The sequence below is a fragment of the Schistocerca serialis genome, chromosome 5, assembly GCF_023864345.2.
Source record: "Schistocerca serialis cubense isolate TAMUIC-IGC-003099 chromosome 5, iqSchSeri2.2, whole genome shotgun sequence".
NCBI classification, from domain to species: Eukaryota; Metazoa; Arthropoda; class Insecta; order Orthoptera; family Acrididae; genus Schistocerca; species Schistocerca serialis.
The window spans coordinates 503716517-503735690 of NC_064642.1; the positions used below are offsets into that span (position 1 = coordinate 503716517).

A 19174-nucleotide genomic window follows, 5' to 3' on the forward strand; every position below is an offset into this window, starting at 1 on the left:
TGTTGCAAAATGTAAGGATGGAGGATGGACAATAATATATGTTGACTGTAAAACAGGAAATTATGAATAAATAATAAAAATACTTAAAGAAAATTCATGCAGGTGTCTCGTACCAGAATGAAGTACTGCTGTACTACACAGCAGAATCACAAATTGATGATATGAGAGTTCAAGAAGTACAAATGGTAATCCAGTGCTGAAAAATTACAAATCAACTGGAACAACATGAGTATAGCCAAGCTCCTGAGAAGGGAGAAATTAAACTTCACAAAAGAATGTGCCATCTTTTTGAGGTTCGCCGATGACATTGTAATTCTGTCAGAGACAGCAAAGGACTTGGAAGAGCAGTTGAATGGAATGGATAGTGTCTTGAAAGGAGGATATAAGATGAACATCAACAAAAGCAAAACAAGGATAATGGAATGTAGTCGAATTAAGTTGGGTGATGCTTAGGGTATTAGATTAGGAAATGAGACACTTAAAGTAGTAAAGGAGTTTTGCTATTTGTGGAGCAAAATAAATGATGATGGTCAAAGTAGAGAGGATATAAAATGTAGACTGGCAATAGCAAGGAAAGCGTTTCTGAAGAAGAGAAATTTGTTAACATCAAGTATAGATTTAAGTGTGAGGAAGTCGTTTCTGAAAGTATTTGTATGGAGTGTAGCCATGTATGGAAGTGAAACATGGATGATAAATAGTTTAGACAAGAAGAGAATAGAAGCTTTCAAAATGCGGTGCTACAGAAGAATGCTGAAGATTAGATGGGTAGATCACATAACTAATGAGGAGGTGTTGAAGAGGATTGGGGAGAAGAGAAGTTTGTGGCACAACTTGACTAGAAGAAGGGATCGGTTGGTAGGACATGTTCTGAGGCATCAAGGGATCACCAATTTAGTATTGGAGGGCAGTGTGGAAGGTAAAAATCGTAGAGGGAGAGCAAGAGATAAATACACTAAGCAGATTCAGAAGGATGTAGGTTGCAGTAAGTACTGGGAGATGAAGCTTGCACAGGATAGAATAGCATGGAGAGCTACATCAAACCAGTCTCAGGACTGAAGACCACAACAACAACAACAACATTGGTTTATTATTGGTCAATGAGAAAATTGCAACAGCATGGGTGGACACTTGGAGTTGTCCAGACTATATATGAGATCAGGGATAAGATGCACTGGTCTAGTTATAGAATTACTGCTGAATATCACATAACAAATGCGTGCTGGGAGAATCTTGTATAATATTGGCTGTTCTACATCGACAAAAGAGATTTTGGCAAAGTACCAATATCATCTTCAGCAGAACAGGTCTATGATAGAGAAGATGTTCATAGCACCACTTAGCATATTTTGACCAACTAACTGATGATTTGAGCCCATCTAGTTAGACATAATTGGGCTATTATCATCATCTGAAAGTTTACTCCTTTACAGTCATCGACCGCTTTTTGAATTGGGCAGAAGCCTTCCCTATGATTAATATGACCACTGAAACTGTGGCAACTATATTCTTTTGAGGATGGATTGTACATTTTTCTCTGCCTCTTCATGTTTCCACAGATCAAGGCTACACAATCTGAATTGTATTTATTTATAGCATTCACCATCCTCCTAGGCATGAAGCATATCTGCACTACTGCTTACCACCCAGGAGCTAATGGACTCATGGAACAACAGCACCAGCAATTGAAGGTAGCAGTAAGATGTCACATATCACAATATTGCCCAAGAAAGGCAAATGTCCTGGACTTGAGTCCCAATACGGCACATGGTTTCAATCTGCTAGGAAGTTTTGTGTAGGGATGTGATTGTCAGATTAGCACCCAACTCTGAGGTCCAAATCCAGGCATTGGCCTTGTCTGGTTAGTTGTGATCAGTACTGCTGGGCCTTCTGAGGCTTTCCAGATGGAGTTTGAGTTTCCAGTAGGTCAAGGACGGGCGACCAACTGAGTTTCAGGTCAACACTGTGGAAACAGGCAGCCTAATTAGCTCAGACATGTCTAGGTTCTTGGGCTGCCCTGTGTTGCAATGACTGCTATGCCAAGTAGTATCTTATAGTAGATAGCATATTGCATTAATGGAGGCAGTTTTGCATCTCAGCCTGTCATAAGAATGGAGAATCACAACTTATGTTGTTAGAGGTAAATTCACCATTTGGGCAAATTATTTTTCAGCTGGACATTGTTTTGCTTTTTTGGATTCCAGATCACTGACACAGTCCAATTAATGTCCTAATCAGTCCCCTTTCTATACTTGGATGCTTTACTGTAATTGTACAACCAATTTGTTTGTTTAGAGAATACCTTAGACAGGGTGGAAAATTTCAAGCCAATGTCACCATTAAGCCAAGAGCATTACCTAAATTTTGTCGCCCCACCCTATTCCCTTCATCACACATGACAAGGTCAGTGGTGATTTGTTGCATTAGCCAGAGCTCAACTTTGTCCCTCCTATTTCACCCAGTCATTAGACAAACCTTTTGGTGGTGATTTAGAAGCCAGATGGTGCTATGATCCTTTTGTGGCAATTTTAAATAGATAGTCAAAGTGCAATGTATCACAGAATTGTACGCCATTCCACATACAGAAGAGCTGGTGTTTTTATCAGGGGGCCATGATTTTTACTGCATCAGCTTGCACAACACGCACCTACAGTTGCCATTGGATGCCACTTCTCAGTGTTTCTTAGTGCTCAGCATCCCCTTTGGGCCTTACCAGTGTAAGCACTTGGTTCTTAGAATTTTGTCTGTCCCAGGAATCAATCAAAAATACATGTAGCATTTGATTAAGGACATTTGTTATATTGTTAACATTCTTTATGGCATCTGTCTCATGGGCTACTGATGACAGGAGCATTTATGCAATCTGAGGGTGGTTTTCCAATGCCTACTGGAAAACTGCCTTCATAGAAAATTGGAAAAATGTAGTTTTTTGCCCAAAAGGTACTTTTTTGGAGACATATGCTTAGTAAAGATTGCCCAAGTAAACCAAAACCACAGTCTATCTGCCAGTGCTCAAGAACCTGAAGGAGCTGCAGTCAATTTTGGGCAACAGTTCTTATTGTGCTAAGTTTTTGCTCCAGCCTGTTCACATCTGCCATCCTCTTAACCAGCTTCACCAAAAGGGTGTGAAAATTGTGTGGTCTGTGGAATTTAATGGGTTTTTCAGTTACTCAAGCAGTGTTTGTACTCTGTGCCCTGTTTGGCTTCTTTTATGTCCAGTAAACCTAGACTGTGGTCTAGAGGTAGTGACTTTGACTAGTAATCAAAATGTCCATGGTCCTGGCTTCAAACACCATCATTGCTTAAATTCTGAATAAAAATGACAGCCGAAGACTTCTTGCATAAGAAGTAACCCTCATTTAGCCAACAGCTTTGTGAAAGGGGATGGAGGAGTAAACAGAGGCTCAGGCCACTCTCTTGCCCTAGGGGTGGGAAACTGGCTCTGAAGGTGGAAGAATCAGCAATGATCAACAGCTTGAGGATTCAGAAGGCAATGAAAAACACAGCATTAAGGATACATAATATGTATCCACAGGACACGTGGCCTGTAACTGAAGATGTGTAATGATGATCTCTCCATTGGCAAAAAATTCCAGACTAGTCCCCCATTCAGATCTCTTGGGCAGGACTGCCAAGGAGGAGGTGACTATGAGAAAAAGGTTGAACACTCAATGCAAGGATAAAGTTCTATGAATCAGGGTGTGGAATGTCAGAAGCCGGAAGGGAAGTTAGAAATTATGAAAACAGAATTGCTAAGGCTCAGTCTAGATATAGATGGGGGTCAATGAAATGAAATGGAAAGAAGAGAACGATTTCTAGTCAGATGAGTATAGGGTAACATCAACAGCAGCAGAAAATGGTACAACAGGAGTAGGTTTTCTTATTAATGATAAGGTAAAACAGAGAGGGAGTTACTGTTGTTCTCGTCAGATTCAACAGCAAACCAACACTGACAATGATAGTTCAGGTGCACATGCTGACGCTAGAATCTGATGATGAATAGATTAAGTTTATGACACTGAATTAGTAATTCAGTACATAAATGGAGATGAAAATCTAATAGTCATGAGGGACTGGAATTCTGTTGTAGGAGAAGGAGTAGATGAAAGGTTACAGAAAAATATCGACTTGTTACTAAGAATGAGAGAGAAGAAAGAATAAGTGAGTCCTGAAATAAATTTCAGCTAGTTCAAGAATCACAAGAGGAGGAGATATACTTTGAAAAGGCTGGGAGATATGGGAAGATTTCAGTTAAATGACATCATGATCAGGCAGAGATTCCAAAGTCAGATACTAGATTGTAAGGTGTATGCAGGAGCGGATATAGACTCAGCTAACAATCAAGTAGTGATGAAGAGTAGGCTGAAGTTAGAGAAGTGAGTCAGGAAGAATCACTGAACAGTAAATAGAATAAATAAATAACATAGAAATGTTATTTACAATTAACAAACTAAAATAAAAAGACTGTCACTGAAGAGACTCAACACGATGTTAATACAAAAATATGAATGAAAAACTAGTGTGGTTCCCACTGTACCACCACAACACTGCAACAGTCCACTCTGTATACGTATACTGGCATTTTTGGGACATGTGTGACTACTATCGTGATGGATACACATTTACCAGAATATGTACAATTAAAGGAATCAGACAAACTAGTTTCATAGCACAGATTAATTAAAATAGAGAAACAAGTGAAGTATGTTTGCATGTAATTATTTTGGAATTCATAAAATTGCCATTTAACTTCAAGTATTACAGTTGTATCAGTAATTTTGTATGATGTGATACTTGGTTATATTATTATATTGAGTGCTGAAGAACAGAGCTCCAGGAATTTATGAGTCGTTCTTTAACTCGATACAGGTAAAAAAGTTCAAATAAATATATGACCAGAAATGCTTCATTTATCTGATATTTGCTCTGTTTTGCTCTTGAATGTGCATGACTATCAAAATGAAATTGGTGTAATGTTATTTCTTCATAATTGTTACTTTATCAGTAACTGATGCTAGAAATATTAGTGTCTCAAGCAGTCTGTCCTTAACACTAAAGGATTTATGCATAATAGTATACAGATTGGCAATTTTGGGCCCAGTTTCAAAGATCATCTCTAGATATCACTACATTATTTACAGCTGTAAACATGCCTCCACTACCACCATCCAGCCTATCTTCAGTATTTTTTAAAAATTTCTATTCATACAAAAACCTGTGTCATTCTAAAAGCAGATTCTATTTTATTTCTGCCAGATTATAAATTTTCCTTTCTTCCTGTTCCCTTTTACTCTGGAAGAAGTGTTTGAATATTAATTTTTGTTACTTTCCTGTGTTACACTTCTGCCACTAGTTAATATTGGTGCAAAAATGCTTTTCTGTTGTTGGTTACTCTCATTTTTGGCTGCTGTTCTAACTTTTTGATTACAGTGTTAAAAAAGTCAGACTAAATTAATATGTTTATCCAATAGGTTACGAAGTTAAAGGCATTTAATATTACATTCAATGAAGTACTTCTCACATGGAGCGATAAAGAAATAAACACAAGGTAAGTATATGCAGCTCGCTTTTATCACAGATCAGTGATGAACTTAAATTAGTTTTTGTTTGAAAGCAGTCTTTGAATACTCTTTGTATCAAAATATTTCATTACATCTGCATCTCATAACCAACATGCTGCCATTTTGGGAGCCACCACTAGACATTTGTTGCAAAGACTTTGAAATGCCCTGTGTGTGTGTGTGGTGTGTGTGTGTGTGTGTGTGTGTGTTTAGTGACACTGTTGTCAAAATACTCAGCTTTCTAAGGGGATTTTGCATAATGTTCTACATACTGTCCATGTAAGTTGAATTTCTCAGAGCATGATTCCATAATGCATTAGTGAATTGATATATGCAGAATTAACTGGTTTCTTGATTTTTAAAGCACCTTTAACAGAAAATAAATTTACTGTAAAATAGCTAAACTAAGGTGCTTCATTAATTCTAGGTGGTGGTTTTCCAAACAAGATTGCAGCTTATCTGTTCTCCAAAAACTCAACATCCTCTAATTCTTGTATTTCATTATTTAAGAAACTTATTTTTATAATTTATGGAGTTCATTGAGTCTTGTCAAAAGTAAATAATAATACATTTGCCTTGGATGTTTCCAAATATTTCATTAGCTGCAAGGGGATTGGTTCCATTTTTTACTTCTGTACTTGTATGTTTACAAAAAGAACAATATTTGTATCTTGTGAAACTATATCAGAGACAATAGAGGACCCAACATTGAATCTTATGGTACATCATGTTTGATTGCTTCAGATTGTGATAGCATATTGTTCTGATTGACATGAAACTGGTATGTGTTACTTTTGGTCAAATGAAAACCATGAACATGTTGTCACTACTGTTCAGTAATATTTTAACTTTTGCATTAAAACTGAATAGTTCACACAGTCGAAACCCTTAGACAAGTCCAAAATATTTCATATTTCCAATTGTAGTAATTTGTGGTTTATTGATTCTAATAAACCAGCTGTCAAGGTAAATACAGCCTGTTCAGTTGACAGTCCTTTTAGAACTCCAAACTGTTTGCTACTGAGTGTGTTTTCTTGTACTAAATGTTTATAAAGTCTATAGTACATAGACTTCTTCAAAAATTTTTGAAAATACAGGCAATAATGAGATGTGTTTTTACCTCTTTACCATTGTTTTATCTTCTTTTTATTAAGTGGCTTGACAACAGCATATTTTAGTCCCTCTGGGAAAGCATCACAGCAAAAAGATTAATTGTGTATGAGACTTCTGGAACATACCAGGAAAAACTCAACTTTATTCGGTACCTCCTACAGACATTTTCAGTGTTATCAACTCTCTTAAAAATAAATATGTAGTGGTTATGAAGAAATCAGTGGTAAAATAATGAAATCTGTTCAGCTGAACTTCGTAATATTATCACACCATAACCATAATCACAATTAAGTCCACATCTGAAATTTGGGTCGTTAATGAAATACAATACTTAGCACTGAAAGCATGTTTATTAACGTCACCAATATATAGACAGAACAGAATTGCATTCTGAATAGAGATTGGTGCTGTTTATACAAGCATATAATATTCCAGAATATGCAAACATTACAAAGATAAGGAATTTAGAGAACCTTCCAGAAATGACAGATACTAAATATCAGTTTGCCAGTGATCAGATTTAAACTTCTGACCTGCAGCTTGCCAGCCACTAGCTCGTGGTCTTGCGGTAGCATTCTAGTTTCCCGAACACGGGGTCCCGGGTTCGACTCTCGAGGGGGTCAGGGATTTTCACCTGCCTCAAGATGACTAGGTGTTGTTGTGTCATCTTCATCATTATCATTCATCCTCATTATGGTTAGAGGAAGGCAATGGCATGTCACCTCCATCAGGATGTTGCCTAGTATAGCGGCACAGGTCTCCTGTGTCGTTCCCCTGTGCTCTGTCAGGGAGTATGGGACTTCATCATCATTGTCATCATCAATTCAATATATTGCTGTAAGCTGTGCTGCATGCAGTGTGGAGTAGCAGTCTGTGTTCTGGCTGGCAAGCTACAAGTCAGAAGTTTAAATCTGATCACCGGCAAATATTTGATATTTTGTATTTATCATTTCTGGAAGGTTCTCAATGGCTCAAATGGCTCTGAGCACTATGGGACTCAACTGCTGAGGTCATTAGTCCCCTAGAACTTAGAACTAGTTAAACCTAACTAACCTAAGGACATCACAAACATCCATGCCCGAGGCAGGATTCGAACCTGCGACCGTAGCGGTCTTGCGGTTCCAGACTGCAGCGCCTTTAACCGCACGGCCACTTCGGCCGGCGAATGTTCTCTAAATTCCTTATCTTTGTAATGTTTGCATATCCTGGAATATTATGTGCTTGTATAAACAGCACCACTCTCCATTCAGGATGCAGTTCTGTTCTGTCTATATATTGGTGACCTTAATAAACATGCTTTCAGTGCTAAGTATTGTATTTCATTAACGACCCAGCTTTCAGATGTGGACTTAATTGTGATTATGGTTATGGTGTGATAATATTACGAAGTTCAGCTGAACAGATTTCATTATTTTACTGCTGATTTTTTCGTAATCACTACATATTTATTTTTAAGATACTTGATAACACTGAAAATGTCTGTAGGAGGTACAGAATGAAGTTGAGTTTTTTCAAGCTTGTTTCAGAAGTCTTTTCTTCGGAGCTATTGACTGTCTGCCAAGGAAGTGTTCAAGTCTAAATTATCTGGTATCCAGAATAAAAAGTTACAAAAAAGTTCTACAATTTTGGCACTATCTTTAATAAGTTGATTGGTTACCTTTAAAGAAATTTCTTCATTTTCTTAATTTCTTTTCCCTGTATCATTTCTAACTGTTCCTAATAGTTCTTATCTTTTTGATGAAGGAGCTTATTTTTTCTTGGAGTTCCATACAGACTGATGACTTCAGAAGTTAAGTCGCATAGTGCTCAGAGACAATTCCATACATTTTAATACTCTGATGACTTGGTTAGCACACTGGACTTGCATTTAGGAGGCTGATGGCTCAAATCCATATCCAGCCATCCAGATTTGGTTTTTCTGTGATTTCTCTAAATTGTTCCCAGCAAATGCTTGGATGATTCTTTTCAAAGGCCATGGCAGATTTCCTTCCCCATTCTTGAAACATCTGAGCATGTGCTCTATCTCTAATGACATTCAGTGCTGACAGCACATTAACCCTTGACACCAAGTAGATTCTTCTGTTGGTTTTGTATGATATTCTGAATCTATTTGTAATGCAGGGTTTAGGCATGTTTAATCTGCTTCTACTGATTAATCTCCTGTGAAAACGATTGTCAAAGTATCCTATAACTATATTATAGAATAAATTATAATTTTCATTAATGCCAAGGTCTTATGCAAATCTTTCCAGTCTGTGTTCACAAACTCTTCTTGAATTCCTCAGTCCCTTTTACTTTAATAATCTTGTAGTTTTCCATTCATTTTTATTTCTGTCATTCATTCTGATGTTAAATGTCATCAAGTGACCATTGTGGTCTGAGAGGCCTTTAACTGAGGGAATTACACTATGACTTTGGTGTCTTGACAAATCTATAAAAATGTTGTCAATAACAATGTTGCTGGTCCCCATAATTGTTGTTGCAAAACCACATAAGAGGAGCTAAATTGTATGAAGTGGCAAACGGCTCATATATAGCCCTAAAATAGATAAGCTCTAAAAAATTTAAATTTCACCTTAAAATTACCAAATGATGCTGGGAATGAAGAAGTTCGATAATGCATCGAGTTGTTTCATAAATATTTCAGAATTACCAGATGGAGTCTTAGACACTCTATTTCAGCAGTGCAATCTTCAAATTGTTGATTGCTACAAAAGGTATGGATATCAATATTTTTGTACATGGATTCCTTCTTAATGTAAGTGGCAACTCCTCCTTTCTCCATACCTGACCAGCAGTAATGGGGCACTAAGCTATATCCATCACTATTCAACATACTACATTATGTGATCAAAAGTATCCAGACACCCTCAAAAACATATGTTTTTCATATTAGGTGCATTGTGCTGCCACCTACTGCCAGGTACTCCATATCAGTGACCTCAGTAGTCATTAGACATTGTGAGAGAGCAGAATGGGGCACTCTGCAAACTCATGGACTTCGAACGTGGTCATGTGATTGGATGTCACTTGTGTCACACGTCTGTATGCTAGATTTCATTACTCCTAAACATCCCTAGGTCCACTGTTGCCAATGTGATAGTGAAGTGGAAATGTGAAGGGTCATGTACAGCACAAAAGCATACAGGCTGACCTCCTCTGTTGACTGACACAGCCACCAACAGTTGAAAAGGGTCATAATGTGTAATAGGCAGATATTTATACAGACCATCACAAGGAATTCCAAACTACATCAGGATTCACTGCAAGTACTATGACATTTAGGTGGGAGGTGAGAAAACTTGGATTTCATGGTTGCGCAGGTGCTCATAAGGCACACATCACACAGGTAAATGCTAAACGACACCTCCCTTGGTGTAAGGAGCGTAAACATTGGACAAATGAACAGTGGAAAAACATTGTGTGGAGTGATGAATCATGGTACACAATGTGGCAATCCGATAGCAGGTGTGGGTACGGTAAATGCCCGATGAACATCATCTGCCAGCGTGTGTAAAAATTCAGAGGCGGTGGTGTTATGGTGTGGTCGTATTTTTCATGGACGGGGCTTGCACTCCTTGTTGTTTTGCATGGCACTACCACAACACAGGCCTACATTGATGTTTTAAGCACCTTCTTGCTTCTCACTGTTGAAGAGCAATTCGAGGATTGTGATTTCATCTTTCAACATGATCAAGCACCTGTTCATAATGCACAGCCTGTGGCGGAATGGTTCCATGGCAACAACATCCTTGTAATGGACAGGCCTGCACTGAGTCCTGATCTGAATCCTATAGAACACCTTTGGGATGCTTTGGAATGCCGACTTCGTGCCAAGCCTCACTGACCGACATCGATACCTCTTCTCGGTGCAGCACTCCATGAAGAATGGGCTGACATTCCCCAAGAAACCTTCCAGCACCTGATGGTACGTATGTCTGCAAGAGTGGAAGCTGTCATCAAGGCTAATGGTGGGCCAACACCATATTGAATTCCAGCATTACTGATGGAGGGCACCACCAACTTGTAAGTCATTTTCAGCCAAGTGTCCGGATACTTTTGATCACATAGTGTATACCTGTGGTCAAATAATTTCCAGAAACACATATTACTTCTACTTGATTGCAGGCTGCAGATCTTAACATATCAGAAGTTCATGGATTCTATTTCTGATCCTCCCATATTGTGATGCAATAAGTTTGCTTTAATCTCCTTTTTCATCTCCACTTTTTTTAGGCTCAGAAATTTCAGTTGTCCTTACTTGTTTTGATAATGGTAACCTGAAATCTGAGTTAACTCTAACAAAGGTGCTTCCCTCCCACTAGTGAACACAATGTTATGCCCATGAGTGTCCCCCCCCCCCCCCCCCCCCCACTGCCCATAAAGATTCAGCAAGCAGTACAGACAATTTCCTTTCCCATTCTTGTTGAGAGGCAGGGATGCCTTGTAAAACCCTACCTGTGAATGACATCAACAGCAACCAACACCCTGAAGAGGCATTTGATCTCTGTTCAGTAGGGGCTGACCAGAACACCCACAAACAAAAACAAGTCATCATTTCTAGAGTTGATTGCCAAGGCTGTCTTTATCAGGTCACTCTCAGTATTGTAACTCCAGTCGCTGTTAGTACTGGTTCCTGCTGCACCAACTATTACAATATGATTATCCTTTCCAGTACCTTTGTACAAAGAACTATGCCATTATCACTTGGTTAAGTGAATTAATGTGTGAGATGCTACTTGTTTCCCATTTTTTATTATGGCAGCTGACCTAAACTTCTTCAATGATTTCTACCTAAGAGCAGGATGTTCCTTCTTTTTCCTGCTTTTTCTTAAAACTGAGAACTTGCTGTGTTTTGGGTAGGTTCAGAACAGTGTTACACCAACGCCCCTATGCGCAGGCTTCACATCTCATGGCTAGGGAGGGCAAGCCAGATGGCTATTAAAACCTGTTGCCAGGGCTGGAATATTGTTGACACAGCATGTGCAAGACCAAGCTCACCCTAGTAGTGAGCTGAATGAGATCATGCCATAGCCCAGTGCTGATCCACCTTGGTCAATTACATGTCACCTGGTCCTAACAAAACTGGGTCAAGCAACAATTAATACTTGTTGCTGGAATCCTAGCAGTATCTTGTCCTCAAGTGCTGCAGACACCGAGACATACTCCCTGTCGCTCAGTGGTGCCATAGGGGGCTAATCTGCTTCTAGCTGCTGGTGTACAGGCTGCTTTTAGACCTGATGCTACTGGATCTTGAATTAGCACCATCCAGGTGGCCTCTGGGCATCTCCAAGGTGTCTTGGGTTTGGTGCCAACATGCTGTGTGCTTGGCCAACTGCTGTAGCAACCAGCTGACACTCACCACACATTGCTGCAGCCACGTATGCCACATTATGCTTTGCTAAGGTAGCCACAACTGCTTGGGGGTCAGAGAATGCCTTTGGATCACTGTCAAGATCAATTGTATGAACATCTCAAAGAATAAAGATTTTATGTGCTAATGGAGCATTTCTGATTCTACAAATGCCGAGGAACTGGTAGTACACACCCACCGTCCAGCATGCCATCCTGAATTGACCATTCTGGCACATAATAATGTCTGGACTCCTGACACTACTGCAACTGCAGTGTTGTTGTTGTTGTTGTTGTTGTTGTCTTCAGTCCAAAGACTGGTTTTGTGCAGCTCTCCATGTTACTCTAGCCTGTGAAAGCCTTTACAGCCATTTTAACTGGCTTACTGTATTCATCTCTTGGCCCCTCTCTACAGTTTTTACCCTCCCACAGACCCCTCTAACAATAAAATGATGATTCCTTGATGCCTCATAATGCGTGCTATTAACAAGTCGAATTGTGCCACAAATTTCTTTTCTCCCAAGTTCTGTTCGGTACCTCTTCATTAGCTACATGATCTATCCATCTAATATTCAGTATTCTTCTGCAGCACCACATTTCAAAAGGTACTGTTCCCTTCATTCTCTGAATTGCTTATTGTTTACATTTTACACTGCAAATTGTATTGATATGAAATTTTCATATTTTTGTATCCCTTCTTATTGTAAGTGGCAACTCCTCCATACTTGATACTTGATCTTCAGTAACTGGATGCTAAGATATATCCATCAATATTCAGCATCCCTCTATCATTGCTCAAGTAATGTTCAGAAACATATATTTCATCTACGTGATTGCATGTTGCACTTCTTATAAACCAATTAGAAGTTGTATGAAGGCTTTCACGACCGGATGACATATCTTCTGGTAAACCTTGCGGGATGTAAGGTCGTGGTCCATGAAACTCTTCAGCTCCTAACGTTTCGTCCAGTGCTTCGCTGGACATCTTCAGAGGGGTGTTTCTCCTCCGGTGAGTCTTGCCGACTGACGGGTCGGACGTCTGAGAGCGACTTATGTATCGTAGAAAGTGGGCGTGACCAGAGTTACACGTGATATGCAGAGATAACCTTTGTCAGAGATAAAACTTAACTATCGATCGTAATCTTGTCACGGATAAAACTGTCTAGCAATTCTGTAGTGCTACTGTCCAAATATCACTAAGTTTCATGGTCTCTTCCTTCCGATTAAAATTATCCCTATGTTTATATATTTCAATTGCTTCTCTACAAAGCCGTGGGTAATAGTTCGTCGTCGTAGATAAAATTTTTGTTTCGGAAAACTTCACTTGATGATTTCCTGGCTGAAAAGCGTGTTCTGCTACAGCCGATTTATCTGTTTTTCCTAATTGGCAAAGACTTCTGTGTTCTTTTAACCGTGTATTTACGCTTCTTTTTGTTGTTCCAACATAAACTTTACCACATGTACACGGAATTTTATATACGCCACTGGCTGATAGAGGAGCGCGTTTATCTTTTACAGACCGAAGAACATGACAAATTTTCTTCGTTGGTCTAAAAACTAACAACTCACTTACAACCATATTTAGGAAAAACGGACTCATATATAAAGGACTCACGTCATTTTATAGAGAAAATTGAAGGTTTAATTCTGACTCCTGAAGATATTTTAGTAAGTTTCGATGTAGTATCTTTATTTACTATGATTCCAGTTAATGAAGTTATGGATTTTATAAGGGATATTTTTCCAGAAGATCTGACTGCTCTTTTCAGACACTGTCTTACTTCCAGTCATTTCCAATGGAATAATGAGTTTTACGAACAACTTAATGGTGTAGCAATGGGTAACCCATTGGGTCCTGCAGTAGCTAATTTCTACATGGAGAAATTCGAACAGTCAGCCTTGGAGAAAGCAGATAAGAAACCATCTCGCTGGTATTGGTATGTAGACGATACATTTGTGGTCTGGCCACATGGTAGAGAAGCCTTATGCGAATTTTTTGATTACCTTAATAATATAAATCCAAGAATCCAGTTTACCATGGAGAAAGAAAACGATAACCAAATACCGTTTTTGGATGTTTTAGTTATGAGACAGACGGATGGAAGCTTGAAACAACAGATTTTTAGAAAAATAACGCACACAGACAGATACTTACATAAAAACTCTAACCACCATCCAAAACAAAAAAGAGGTGTGATTGCAAGTCTCATTGACAGAGCCAGACGGATTTGCACGCCGGAGTATCTAGACGACGAATTAAAACATCTGAAGCACGCTTTTGAGAAAAATGGCTACTCAAAGAAAGAAGTAAGCAGAATTCTGCACCCAAACAACAAAAAACGATGGAAGAATACAGTCTCTCTCCCTTTTATAAAGAAAGTAACGGATCAGATTGGAAAGATTTTAAGTAAACATGATATTAGACCTGTTTTTAGACCAACGAAGAAAATTTGTCATGTTCTTCGGTCTGTAAAAGATAAACGTGCTCCTCTATCAGCCAGTGGCGCATATAAAATTCCGTGTACATGTGGTAAAGTTTATGTTGGAACAACAAAAAGAAGCGTAAATACACGGTTAAAAGAACACAGAAGTCTTTGCCGATTAGGAAAAACAGATAAATCGGCTGTAGCAGAACACGCTTTTCAGCCAGGAAATCATCAAGTGAAGTTTTCCGAAACAAAAATTTTATCTACGACGATGAACTATTACCCACGGCTTTGTAGAGAAGCAATTGAAATATATAAACATAGGGATAATTTTAATCGGAAGGAAGAGACCATGAAACTTAGTGATATTTGGACAGTAGCACTACAGAATTGCTAGACAGTTTTATCCGTGACAAGATTACGATCGATAGTTAAGTTTTATCTCTGACAAAGGTTATCTCTGCATATCACGTGTAACTCTGGTCACGCCCACTTTCTACGATACATAAGTCGCTCTCAGACGTCCGACCCGTCAGTCGGCAAGACTCACCGGAGGAGAAACACCCCTCTGTAGATGTCCAGCGAAGCACTGGACGAAACGTTAGGAGCTGAAGAGTTTCATGGACCACGACCTTACATCCCGCAAGGTTTACCAGAAGATACAATTAGAAGTTCATTGATTCTATTTCTAACCCTTCACTATTTTGATGCAGTAAGCTCACTGTAACCTCCTTTTTTACTGTCTTATATTTAGGCTCAAAATTTTCAGTTGTTTTTACTTCTTGATAATGGTAGCTTGAAATCTGAGTTTACACTTAAAAGGTTCTACCCTCACTTCAGTAAACAGTGTTATGCCTATCAGTGTCAGTGTCCCCATTCTCCCCTCCCCCCCCCCCCCCCTTTCCCACCAGATATTCAGTTATCAGTACAGTCCATTCCTGTTGAGATATATGGGATGCTTGGTAAAAAACCCCTCCCAATAGCATCAACAGCAACGTAAACTGTGTTTGACCCCACACTTGAAGGCAGCAACTGGGGTTGACTCCATATTGACCTAATTCACAGAACTGTTCAACAGATGCTGACCCCAAACTCATCATTTGTAGAGTCCATTCCAACAGTTATCTTTACAAGGTCCTCTCAATACTGTAGCCCTAATCACTGTTAGTACTGTTACCTGCTACATCAACTATTACAACATGATCCTTCTTACTGAAACCTTTGCCTTTTACCGTTTGGCTAATGCTTGCATCTGGCTTGAAGTAATTTGTGACCTGTACTTGTTTCCCAATTTTTCATACTGCAACTGACCTACAATCATTCTGTGATAACTATCTAAGAGTAGGATACTCCTCCTCTTTCCTATTTTTCCTTAAATCATTGGTGTCCTACTGAAAGCCTGCTGTGTCTTGGCTACACCTATATCCAGTCAAAATGTTGTAGTAATATGTTTAAAAGAGAGTAAAATTTTTCAGCTACAGCAGCTGCTTTGTAACTTTCCCCACAGCATTCTCTGTTATGTTTTGAGTAAGTAATAGGCTACTAATTTGTTTCACATTAATTTTAATTTTTGTGATTTAAACCTATTTGGTCCTCATGTTTTATTATTAACAGGTGACTCTTATGTTCTGATAAACTAGTTACCATCCCGTTACATATAAATATCTGAATATCACTGGATCTAAGAACGATGTGTTAATGACTCTTACACTGCAACCTTCCATGCTCATTATAGTGAAAACCTTATCACTACTCTCTCGACCTACTTAATCAGACTTAAAGACATCTCATGCTGGTTACTTGTAAACTGTCTGAATTCCTAACCTTAGGGTTTGTAGGTATGATGTTGTACCACAGTACATGTTGAGCTCTTCAACACAATATTCATTAATAAAATTTTTATAGCTTTCCTGGCCACTTGTTGACAAACTGCTTATTGGTTTCTGTCTCGGGTTCTTCAGCTGATACTAATCTGAAAATTTTTCTGATGTTTCGTCAGCATGAGTGGTTGGCATTGTCATAGTTTCACCCTCCATTGCTGGTGGTGGACTGGGGCTGAGCTCATGGCCACAGACTACATGTACCTGGCGTGCCGACATCCAAGGGCCTCTCCACAGTCATTTCTGGTGCAGTTCTCTTGCTACCTGCGACACAGTTTGTCCATGACATTACATGCGAGCAGTTCTTAAGATTGTTGTGCACCAAAGTTGATGGAGAACCATACCTGGAGGCCTTGCTTGGAAGGTTGGAACAGGTTGGTATGCTCTCACAAATGACACGAAACTCTGATTGATGCTGTGTTGCATTTGTAAGAGAGTTGGAGTCAATGAATTCTCCAGGCAGATGCCATGTCTTGCTGTAAACAAGCTCCATTGCAGATGTACATGCCAGGTTTACAGGTGTTTCATATGCAGAGCAAAGCTATGGGAAGTGCAGACATTCATGAACTTACTTGGCACATGAGCACTGCCTTCAGTGTTTGATGCTATTGTTCAGTCATGCTGTTGCTGGCAGGATGGTAACGTATTTTGTAGGTACAAAATTTTGCCAGCTGGGCAAACAGATACAATTAAAACTTTCAGCCCCTGTCAGTGGTTATGTGCAATGGGCAACCAAATCTCACTAGTCGTGTCAATGTAAACATAGAGGCTATAGTTTCTGCTGATATGTTATTGGTTGGAACTGGCTCCAGCAGATGTGTATACTTGTCTATCGTAGTCAGTAAATATTGTTGGCTGTCTAGTGGAGGAAGCGGTCCCACCACATTGAGGTGAAATGGGCAAAGTGTGAGGACACATCTGGAAAATCACCTATCAGCATGTGTACATGATCTAAGATCTTACAGAGTTGCATGTTCATGTCCACTCACAGCAGTCCTGTTCCATTCATGGCCACAAAAAACGTTGTGACTCCAACTTGAATGTCAGTCAAACTCCGAGATGACAGAGATTGTGTAGTCTGTTGAACACTTGTCTTCAGAACACTTCACAGTACAGTTGAAAGTCTTCTCCAGTAGTGTCAGCTAGTTGCAACTGCAGATCTGTGGTGTCATCTTGCAGCAGTGGATATGATTTGGGATCCTCTTGTTGAGCCTTGGTGAGTACCGTAATGCTCACGGGCTGTAATATGCTGGCCACCACAACTTTGTTAATGTTGAATTGGCTAATAAATTCCTGGCAGTTATACAACCAAGAGAGAAGATGATACTGTTCCTCTTAAAAGCGTAAGTCAACAGCTTGCATTCCATGTATATGGTGAACTCTCTTGCTTCAATCTGCAGTCGGAAATACTTGGTTGCATCATAAATAGCCAAGAGCTCTCGAACATAGGTACTCTATACCTGTCGTGATGGTGATAACTTATGGGTAAAATATGCCAGTGGCTACCATGCGTTGTCTATCCATTTTTTAAGAGCCATGCCAATAGCCAACTGACTGGTGTCCACCAGTAATGCTAGAGGAGTGTCAAGTTTGGGATGTGCCAACAGTGATGCTTTTGCCAAGCGTTGTTTCATCATTTCTAATGCCAGATGCATTTCCTGAGACAACTGCACAGGGAAACTGCTCTTGACTTTCAGCCCAGCTGGTACTGTGGTCAACAGTTCTTGTTTTTCCAGTGGTAAATGCCAACAGTAGAAATTAAGCATATCTAAGTACCTATGAAATGCTTCAATTGCATTCAGTCTAGGCAGCTACAGAATGCCTTCAACTTTTCTGTTCAGTGGCAATTAACCTGCAGAAGATATTCAGTGTCCTAGAAATTCAGCTTCTGGCTGCCCAGACATACATTTGATCATGTTCAGCATGACACCATAATGTTTCAAATGCTGAGATGTTGGCCGTGTAGGTCCTTGGATGATGAAAACACAAGCATATTGTCTTAAGTACAGAAAAAAAAGTGGTAGCCCATGCAAGGTAGAGTCAATTAATAGCTGCTGGACGTGTGCAGCATTGTGTAGACCAAATGTCGTGAATTTTCACTCAAATAACTCGAATAACATTAAGCTCTGCTGCCACAGGAATCTAGATGTAAGCCTTTGTGAAGCTGAGTACACTAAATATTGTCACCTCATGAAATGTTTGGTTGTAGTCCATCAACTATGGTATGGGGTAGTGCCAGGCTCCTCCATTCATTTGAAATAAATGCAGGGCAGATGCCCATGGGCTATTTGGTGGTCTGATGATACCCTCTCACTGCATCATGTTACTCCCCCTTCGTGATGGCAAAGCACCCTGGCACTAACCTCATAGGCCTACAAGACACAGCTGGTTCATCTGTGGTCCCTATGTATTGTACAATGTCATGTAGGACTTGTTCTGGTGCACCTAGAGGTCTCCTCAAGGTCAGAAACTCTCAGAGCAACGAGCAGTATTCTTTACCAACAACTTATATTGCCTTGACATCATGTTCTGTGGTGTTTCAGGGTGCCCTGTGGCCATAAGTCCTGTAACATTGTCCATTAATTGGGCATCAGCCACGTTTGGCAAGAGTTTGGTAGTGTAACAAAAAAACCTGCTCCAATGATCACCTCACTGATGTCCGCTACTGAAAAATCCCACAGAAACTGACAACAAAGTCTCAAGTTTAATTTTTCTCATTGTGTGTCATTCATTGCAATGATAGAATTGTTTGCAGTGAACAGACGTAATGTTGTTGATCACCTACAACAATGCAGTGACATCCTGCACAGAATACTCAGGTTGGAGCCTGTATCTATTAAATACT

At 39.5% G+C, this 19174-nt stretch overlaps 1 protein-coding gene across 1 annotated transcript in view; it reads left to right on the forward strand.

The window, feature by feature from the left end:
* LOC126481474 (alpha-L-iduronidase) overlaps positions 1-19174 on the forward strand; it is a 247787-nt gene that overhangs the window by 211713 nt on the left and 16900 nt on the right. The window contains exon 13 of the mRNA XM_050105252.1: positions 5469-5545. Within this exon, the coding sequence (XP_049961209.1) occupies positions 5469-5545 (77 nt within the window). The remainder of the gene's footprint in view (positions 1-5468; positions 5546-19174) is intronic.